General features: G+C 39.6%; 1 protein-coding gene across 5 annotated transcripts in view; it reads right to left on the bottom strand.

Annotated features, from left to right (window-relative positions):
- LOC139544984 (amyloid-beta A4 precursor protein-binding family A member 1-like) overlaps positions 1 to 10,000 on the bottom strand; it is a 151,831-nt gene that overhangs the window by 24,158 nt on the left and 117,673 nt on the right. For 3 of the 5 annotated variants that reach the window (XM_071352249.1, XM_071352251.1, XM_071352250.1), the window contains exon 7: positions 7,626 to 7,658. The exons of the other annotated variants lie outside the window; for them this stretch is intronic. In XM_071352249.1, coding sequence (XP_071208350.1) covers positions 7,626 to 7,658 — 33 coding nt within the window. The remainder of the gene's footprint in view (positions 1 to 7,625; positions 7,659 to 10,000) is intronic. 5 annotated transcript variants of the gene reach the window in all.

The following is a 10,000-nucleotide window of genomic DNA, read 5'->3' as shown; positions in this document are numbered from 1 at the left end:
ACTGCTGAGAGTTAGTCCAGTATTAGAGCAGTACTGATGAGAGTTAGTCCAGTATTAGAGCAGTACTGATGAGTTAGTCCAGTATTAGAGCAGTGCCGATGAGAGCTAGTCCAGTATTAGAGCAGTACTGATGAGAGTTAGTCCAGTATTAGAGCAGTACTGCTGAGTTAGTCCAGTATTAGAGCAGTACTGATGAGAGTTAGTCCAGTATTAGAGCAGTGCTGATGAGAGTTAGTCCAGTATTAGAGCAGTGCTGCTGAGTTAGTCCAGTATTAGAGCAGTACTGCTGAGTTAGTCCAGTATTAGAGCAGTACTGCTGAGTTAGTCCAGTATTAGAGCAGTACTGCTGAGTTAGTCCAGTATTAGAGCAGTACTGCTGAGTTAGTCCAGTATTAGAGCAGTACTGCTGAGTTAGTCCAGTATTAGAGCAGTACTGCTGAGTTAGTCCAGTATTAGAGCAGTACTGCTGAGTTAGTCCAGTATTAGAGCAGTGCTGATGAGTTAGTCCAGTATTAGAGCAGTGCTGATGAGAGTTAGTAAGTAACAGAGACTGGTGTTAGTTCAGTATAGTCTCTCTATAGGTAGCAGAGAGACTGGTGTTAGTTCAGTATAGTCTCTCTATAGGTAACAGAGAGACTGGTGTTAGTTCAGTATAGTCTCTCTATAGGTAACAGAGACTGGTGTTAGTTCAGTATAGTCTCTCTATAGGTAACAGAGAGACTGGTGTTAGTTCAGTATAGTCTCTCTATAGGTAACAGAGAGACTGGTGTTAGTTCAGTATAGTCTCTCTATAGGTAACAGAGACTGGTGTTAGTTCAGTATAGTCTCTCTATAGGTAACAGAGAGACTGGTGTTAGTTCAGTATAGTCTCTCTATAGGTAACAGAGAGACTGGTGTTAGTTCAGTATAGTCTCTCTATAGGTAACAGAGAGACTGGTGTTAGTTCAGTATAGTCTCTCTATAGGTAACAGAGACTGGTGTTAGTTCAGTATAGTCTCTCTATAGGTAACATAGAGACTGGTGTTAGTTCAGTATAGTCTCTCTATAGGTAGCAGAGAGACTGGTGTTAGTTCAGTATAGTCTCTCTATAGGTAACAGAGAGACTGGTGTTAGTTCAGTATAGTCTCTCATAGAGGTAGCAGAGAGACTGGTGTTAGTTCATGTTCAGTATAGTCTCTCTATAGGTAACAGAGACTGGTGTTAGTTCAGTATAGTCTCTCTATAGGTAACAGAGAGACTGGTGTTAGTTCAGTATAGTCTCTCTATAGGTAACAGAGACTGGTGTTAGTTCAGTATAGTCTCTCTATAGGTAACAGAGAGACTGGTGTTAGTTCAGTATAGTCTCTCTATAGGTAACAGAGACTGGTGTTAGTTCAGTATAGTCTCTCTATAGGTAACAGAGAGACTGGTGTTAGTTCAGTATAGTCTCTCTATAGGTAACAGAGAGACTGGTGTTAGTTCAGTATAGTCTCTCTATAGGTAACAGAGAGACTGGTGTTAGTTCAGTATAGTCTCTCTATAGGTAACAGAGAGACTGGTGTTAGTTCAGTATAGTCTCTCTATAGGTAACAGAGAGACTGGTGTTAGTTCAGTATAGTCTCTCTATAGGTAACAGAGAGACTGGTGTTAGTTCAGTATAGTCTCTCTATAGGTAACAGAGAGACTGGTGTTAGTTCAGTATAGTCTCTCTATAGGTAGCAGAGAGACTGGTGTTAGTTCAGTATAGTCTCTCTATAGGTAACAGAGAGACTGGTGTTAGTTCAGTATAGTCTCTCTATAGGTAACAGAGAGACTGGTGTTAGTTCAGTATAGTCTCTCTATAGGTAACAGAGAGACTGGTGTTAGTTCAGTATAGTCTCTCTATAGGTAACAGAGAGACTGGTGTTAGTTCAGTATAGTCTCTCTATAGGTAACAGAGAGACTGGTGTTAGTTCAGTATAGTCTCTCTATAGGTAACAGAGAGACTGGTGTTAGTTCAGTATAGTCTCTCTATAGGTAACAGAGAGACTGGTGTTAGTTCAGTATAGTCTCTCTATAGGTAACAGAGAGACTGGTGTTAGTTCAGTATAGTCTCTCTATAGGTAACAGAGAGACTGGTGTTAGTTCAGTATAGTCTCTCTATAGGTAACAGAGAGACTGGTGTTAGTTCAGTATAGTCTCTCTATAGGTAACAGAGAGACTGGTGTTAGTTCAGTATAGTCTCTCTATAGGTAACAGAGAGACTGGTGTTAGTTCAGTATAGTCTCTCTATAGGTAACAGAGAGACTGGTGTTAGTTCAGTATAGTCTCTCTATAGGTAACAGAGAGACTGGTGTTAGTTCAGTATAGTCTCTCTATAGGTAACAGAGAGACTGGTGTTAGTTCAGTATAGTCTCTCTATAGGTAGCAGAGAGACTGGTGTTAGTTCAGTATAGTCTCTCTATAGGTAACAGAGAGACTGGTGTTAGTTCAGTATAGTCTCTCTATAGGTAACAGAGAGACTGGTGTTAGTTCAGTATAGTCTCTCTATAGGTAGCAGAGAGACTGGTGTTAGTTCAGTATAGTCTCTCTATAGGTAGCAGAGAGACTGGTGTTAGTTCAGTATAGTCTCTCTATAGGTAACAGAGAGACTGGTGTTAGTTCAGTATAGTCTCTCTATAGGTAACAGAGAGACTGGTGTTAGTTCAGTATAGTCTCTCTATAGGTAACAGAGAGACTGGTGTTAGTTCAGTATAGTCTCTCTATAGGTAACAGAGAGACTGGTGTTAGTTCAGTATAGTCTCTCTATAGGTAACAGAGAGACTGGTGTTAGTTCAGTATAGTCTCTCTATAGGTAACAGAGAGACTGGTGTTAGTTCAGTATAGTCTCTCTATAGGTAGCAGAGAGACTGGTGTTAGTTCAGTATAGTCTCTCTATAGGTAGCAGAGAGACTGGTGTTAGTTCAGTATAGTCTCTCTATAGGTAGCAGAGAGACTGGTGTTAGTTCAGTATAGTCTCTCTATAGGTAACAGAGAGACTGGTGTTAGTTCAGTATAGTCTCTCTATAGGTAACAGAGAGACTGGTGTTAGTTCAGTATAGTCTCTCTATAGGTAACAGAGAGACTGGTGTTAGTTCAGTATAGTCTCTCTATAGGTAACAGAGAGACTGGTGTTAGTTCAGTATAGTCTCTCTATAGGTAACAGAGAGACTGGTGTTAGTTCAGTATAGTCTCTCTATAGGTAACAGAGAGACTGGTGTTAGTTCAGTATAGTCTCTCTATAGGTAACAGAGAGACTGGTGTTAGTTCAGTATAGTCTCTCTATAGGTAACAGAGAGACTGGTGTTAGTTCAGTATAGTCTCTCTATAGGTAACAGAGACTGGTGTTAGTTCAGTATAGTCTCTCTATAGGTAACAGAGAGACTGGTGTTAGTTCAGTATAGTCTCTCTATAGGTAACAGAGAGACTGGTGTTAGTTCAGTATAGTCTCTCTATAGGTAACAGAGAGACTGGTGTTAGTTCAGTATAGTCTCTCTATAGGTAACAGAGACTGGTGTTAGTTCAGTATAGTCTCTCTATAGGTAACAGAGAGACTGGTGTTAGTTCAGTATAGTCTCTCTATAGGTAACAGAGAGACTGGTGTTAGTTCAGTATAGTCTCTCTATAGGTAGCAGAGAGACTGGTGTTAGTTCAGTATAGTCTCTCTATAGGTAACAGAGAGACTGGTGTTAGTTCAGTATAGTCTCTCTATAGGTAACAGAGAGACTGGTGTTAGTTCAGTATAGTCTCTCTATAGGTAGCAGAGAGACTGGTGTTAGTTCAGTATAGTCTCTCTATAGGTAACAGAGAGACTGGTGTTAGTTCAGTATAGTCTCTCTATAGGTAACAGAGAGACTGGTGTTAGTTCAGTATAGTCTCTCTATAGGTAACAGAGAGACTGGTGTTAGTTCAGTATAGTCTCTCTATAGGTAACAGAGAGACTGGTGTTAGTTCAGTATAGTCTCTCTATAGGTAACAGAGAGACTGGTGTTAGTTCAGTATAGTCTCTCTATAGGTAACAGAGAGACTGGTGTTAGTTCAGTTTAGTCTCTCTATAGGTAACAGAGAGACTGGTGTTAGTTCAGTATAGTCTCTCTATAGGTAACAGAGAGACTGGTGTTAGTTCAGTATAGTCTCTCTATAGGTAGCAGAGAGACTGGTGTTAGTTCAGTATAGTCTCTCTATAGGTAACAGAGAGACTGGTGTTAGTTCAGTATAGTCTCTATATAGGTAGCAGAGAGACTGGTGTTAGTTCAGTATAGTCTCTCTATAGGTAACAGAGAGACTGGTGTTAGTTCAGTATAGTCTCTCTATAGGTAGCAGAGAGACTGGTGTTAGTTCAGTATAGTCTCTCTATAGGTAACAGAGAGACTGGTGTTAGTTCAGTATAGTCTCTCTATAGGTAGCAGAGAGACTGGTGTTAGTTCAGTATAGTCTCTCTATAGGTAACAGAGAGACTGGTGTTAGTTCAGTATAGTCTCTCTATAGGTAACAGAGAGACTGGTGTTAGTTCAGTATAGTCTCTCTATAGGTAACAGAGAGACTGGTGTTAGTTCAGTATAGTCTCTCTATAGGTAACAGAGAGACTGGTGTTAGTTCAGTATAGTCTCTCTATAGGTAACAGAGAGACTGGTGTTAGTTCAGTATAGTCTCTCTATAGGTAACAGAGAGACTGGTGTTAGTTCAGTATAGTCTCTCTATAGGTAACAGAGAGACTGGTGTTAGTTCAGTATAGTCTCTCTATAGGTAACAGAGAGACTGGTGTTAGTTCAGTATAGTCTCTCTATAGGTAGCAGAGAGACTGGTGTTAGTTCAGTATAGTCTCTCTATAGGTAGCAGAGAGACTGGTGTTAGTTCAGTATAGTCTCTCTATAGGTAGCAGAGAGACTGGTGTTAGTTCAGTATAGTCTCTCTATAGGTAGCAGAGAGACTTGTGTTAGTTCAGTATAGTCTCTCTATAGGTAACAGAGAGACTGGTGTTAGTTCAGTATAGTCTCTCTATAGGTAACAGAGAGACTGGTGTTAGTTCAGTATAGTCTCTCTATAGGTAGCAGAGAGACTGGTGTTAGTTCAGTATAGTCTCTCTATAGGTAACAGAGAGACTGGTGTTAGTTCAGTATAGTCTCTCTATAGGTAACAGAGAGACTGGTGTTAGTTCAGTATAGTCTCTCTATAGGTAACAGAGAGACTGGTGTTAGTTCAGTATAGTCTCTCTATAGGTAACAGAGAGACTGGTGTTAGTTCAGTATAGTCTCTCTATAGGTAACAGAGAGACTGGTGTTCGTTCAGTATAGTCTCTCTATAGGTAACAGAGACTGGTGTTAGTTCAGTATAGTCTCTCTATAGGTAGCAGAGAGACTGGTGTTAGTTCAGTATAGTCTCTCTATAGGTAACAGAGAGACTGGTGTTAGTTCAGTATAGTCTCTCTATAGGTAGCAGAGAGACTGGTGTTAGTTCAGTATAGTCTCTCTATAGGTAACAGAGAGACTGGTGTTAGTTCAGTATAGTCTCTCTATAGGTAACAGAGAGACTGGTGTTAGTTCAGTATAGTCTCTCTATAGGTAACAGAGAGACTGGTGTTAGTTCAGTATAGTCTCTCTATAGGTAACAGAGAGACTGGTGTTAGTTCAGTATAGTCTCTCTATAGGTAACAGAGAGACTGGTGTTAGTTCAGTATAGTCTCTCTATAGGTAACAGAGAGACTGGTGTTAGTTCAGTATAGTCTCTCTATAGGTAACAGAGAGACTGGTGTTAGTTCAGTATAGTCTCTCTATAGGTAACAGAGAGACTGGTGTTAGTTCAGTATAGTCTCTCTATAGGTAACAGAGAGACTGGTGTTAGTTCAGTATAGTCTCTCTATAGGTAACAGAGAGACTGGTGTTCGTTCAGTATAGTCTCTCTATAGGTAACAGAGACTGGTGTTAGTTCAGTATAGTCTCTCTATAGGTAGCAGAGAGACTGGTGTTAGTTCAGTATAGTCTCTCTATAGGTAACAGAGAGACTGGTGTTAGTTCAGTATAGTCTCTCTATAGGTAACAGAGAGACTGGTGTTAGTTCAGTATAGTCTCTCTATAGGTAGCAGAGAGACTGGTGTTAGTTCAGTATAGTCTCTCTATAGGTAACAGAGAGACTGGTGTTAGTTCAGTATAGTCTCTCTATAGGTAACAGAGAGACTGGTGTTCGTTCAGTATAGTCTCTCTATAGGTAACAGAGAGACTGGTGTTCGTTCAGTATAGTCTCTCTATAGGTAACAGAGAGACTGGTGTTAGTTCAGTATAGTCTCTCTATAGGTAACAGAGAGACTTGTGTTAGTTCAGTATAGTCTCTCTATAGGTAACAGAGAGACTGGTGTTAGTTCAGTATAGTCTCTCTATAGGTAACAGAGAGACTGGTGTTCGTTCAGTATAGTCTCTCTATAGGTAACAGAGAGACTGGTGTTCGTTCAGTATAGTCTCTCTATAGGTAACAGAGAGACTGGTGTTAGTTCAGTATAGTCTCTCTATAGGTAGCAGAGAGACTGGTGTTCGTTCAGTATAGTCTCTCTATAGGTAACAGAGAGACTGGTGTTAGTTCAGTATAGTCTCTCTATAGGTAACAGAGAGACTGGTGTTAGTTCAGTATAGTCTCTCTATAGGTAACAGAGAGACTGGTGTTAGTTCAGGTTAGTCTCTCTAGTCTAGTTAACAGTGTTTCTCAAGGTTGTAATGACAACCTGTGAGTGCCCAGGGCCTGTTAAGAAACCTTTGGGTTAGTGTGACTACTTAGTGGGTTGGAAAGGAGAGAGAGCGTGTCTGTGTGTAATGTTAACCATCCACAGGACTCACAGTGCTAACAGCCTTACAATCGTTGCAAACCACAACACCAATACAGAAACTTGTGCCAGAGAAAAAAAAATGTATTCAAATACAACACAACTTCACGGTGTAAAGAAAAGAATCGTGGCTGCGCGGCCATTTTCTGCGTCCAGCAAATTCTATTGGTCTTCTTACAAGCTTCAATTGTATTTATTTATTTAACCTTTATTTAACTAGGGAAGTCAGTTAAAGAACAAATTCTTATTTACAATGACGGCCTACCCCCGGCCAAACCGGACGACGCTGGGCCAATTGTGCACCGCCCCTATGGGACTCCCAATCACTGCCGGTTGTGATACAGCCTGGATTCGAACCAGGGTGTCTGTAGTGCCGCCTCAAGCCCTGAGATGCAGTGCCTTAGACCGCTGCGCCACTCGGGAGCCAAAAATGACTTGTCTTTACATCGTACTTCTATGTGTCCGTGTCGTTCTGTCCGTATGTTGTAGAAACTCTACAGGGGGAGGAGTCGGAGAATGTCCCACGTGGAACGAGAAAAATGGTGATGGATTTTAACAGACAGACCTAAGAATGGTGTACAAGTACATATCAACTGGATTCAGAGAATGCAGAGAGTCAAATAAAAGAAGGGAAACAACACAGGGATTAAGTCCCAACTGGCACCCTATTCCCTACATAGTGCACCACTGCCCATAGACCCTGGTCAAAAGTAGTGCACTATGTAGGGAATAGGGTACCATTAGGGACGTAAACACAGACGGATGTAGGCAAACATAACGGAAACACTGAACAGCCAATCACTGGGGAGTACCACACCTTCATCTTGTTTTGGGCTAATTTCTGGGCCGTCTGCTTGGAACCAACGTACAGGAGAATGGGTTAGACTGAAGCAGGACTCAGGCTCTGTGTGTGTGTGTGTGTGTATAGACTACAGTATAGACTACATGACTACAGTATAGACTACATGACTACAGTATAGACTACAGTATAGACTACAGGACTACAGTATGGACTACAGTATAGACTACAGGACTACAGTATGGACTACAGTATAGACTACAGGACTACAGTATGGACTACAGTATAGACTACAGTATAGACTACATGACTAAAGTATATACTACAGCATAGACTACATGACTACAGTATAGACTACAGTATAGACTACAGGACTACAGTATATACTACATTATAGACTACATGACTCCAGTATAGACTAAATAATAGACTACAGTATAGACTACATGACTACAGTATATACTACAGTATAGACTACAGGACTACAGTAAAGCCTACAGTATAGACTACAGTATTGACTACATGACTACAGTAGACTACATGACTACGGTATAGACTACAGTAGACTACATTATAGACTACAGTATAGACTACAATACAACAATATAGACTACAGTATAGACTACAGTAGACTACATGACTACAGTATTCATTACAGTATTGACTACATGACTACAGTGTAGACTACAGTATAGACTACAGTATAGACTACAGTATAGACTACAAGACTACAGTATGGACTACAAAACTACAGTATAGACTACAATACTACAGTATATACTACAGTATAGACAACAGTAAAGCCTACAGTATAGACTACAGTATAGACTACACAACTACTGTATAGACTACAGTATAGACTATAGCATAGACTACAATACTACAGTATCGACTACAAAACTACATTATAGACTACAAGACTACAGTATAGACTACAAAACTACATTATAGACTACCATATAGACTACAATACTACAGTATAGACTACAGTATAGACTACACAACTACATTATAGACTACAAGACTACAGTATAGACTACAGTATAGACTACAAAACTACAGTATAGACAACAGTAAAGACTACAGTATAGACTACAGTATAGACTACAGTATAGACTACAGTATAGACTACATGACTACAGTATGGACTACAGTATAGACTACAAATTACAATAAAGGCTACAGTATAGACTACAGTATAGACTACAGTATAGACTACAGGACTACAGTATAGACTACAGTATAGACTACATTATAGACTACAATACTACAGTATAGACTACATTATAGACTACAATACTACAGTATAGACTACAAAGCTACAGGACTACAGTATAGACTACAGTATAGACTACAAAACTACAGTATGGACTACAGTAAAGGCTACAGTATAGACTACAGTATTGACTACAAAACTACATTATAGACTACAAGACTACAGTATAGACTACAATATGGACTACAGGACTAGAGTATAGACTACAGTATAGACTACAAAACCACAGTATAGACTACATTATAGACTACAATACTACAGTATAGACTACAAAGCTACAGGACTACAGTATAGACTACAGTATAGACTACAAAACGACAGTATATACTATAGTATAGACTACAGGACTACAGTATATACTACAATACTCCAGTATATACTATAGTGTAGACAACAGTAAAGACTACAGTATAGACTATAGTATAGACAATATTAAATGCTACAGTATAGACTACAAAACTACAGTATAGACTACAGGACTACAGTATAGACTACAGGACTACAGGACTACAGTATAGACTACAAAACTACAGTATAGACTACAAAACTACAGTATAGACTACAGGACTACAGTATAGACTACATGACTATAGTATAGACTACAGTAAAGGCTACAGTATAGACTACATGACTACAGTATAGCCTACAGTATAGACTACAGTATAGACTACATGACTACAGTATAGCCTACAGTATAGCCTACAGTATAGACTACATGACTACAGTATAGCCTACAGTATAGACTACAGTATAGACTACATGACTACAGTATAGCCTACAGTATAGACTACAGTATAGACTACATGACTACAGTATAGCCTACAGTATAGACTACAGTATAGACTACATGACTACAGTATAGCCTACAGTATAGCCTACAGTATAGACTACATGACTACAGTATAGCCTACAGTATAGCCTACAGTATAGACTACATGACTACAGTATAGACTACAGGACTACAGTAAAGACTGGTCTGGATGTGTGTTGGAAGGTGGAGGGCTGATAAACCAGGAAAATGTTAGGAAGAGCCAGGTCATGTGACAGGTGAGTGAGGGGAAGTGACACGGTCATAGGTAGAAATGTACTGACGTTACTTTAAAAAAAAGAAAAGTAA

Source organism: Salvelinus alpinus, chromosome 19 (genome assembly GCF_045679555.1).
Source record: "Salvelinus alpinus chromosome 19, SLU_Salpinus.1, whole genome shotgun sequence".
NCBI classification, from domain to species: domain Eukaryota; kingdom Metazoa; phylum Chordata; class Actinopteri; order Salmoniformes; family Salmonidae; genus Salvelinus; species Salvelinus alpinus.
Note: the sequence above shows the minus strand (reverse complement) of the source record. Positions and strands in the feature narration are given on the sequence as shown.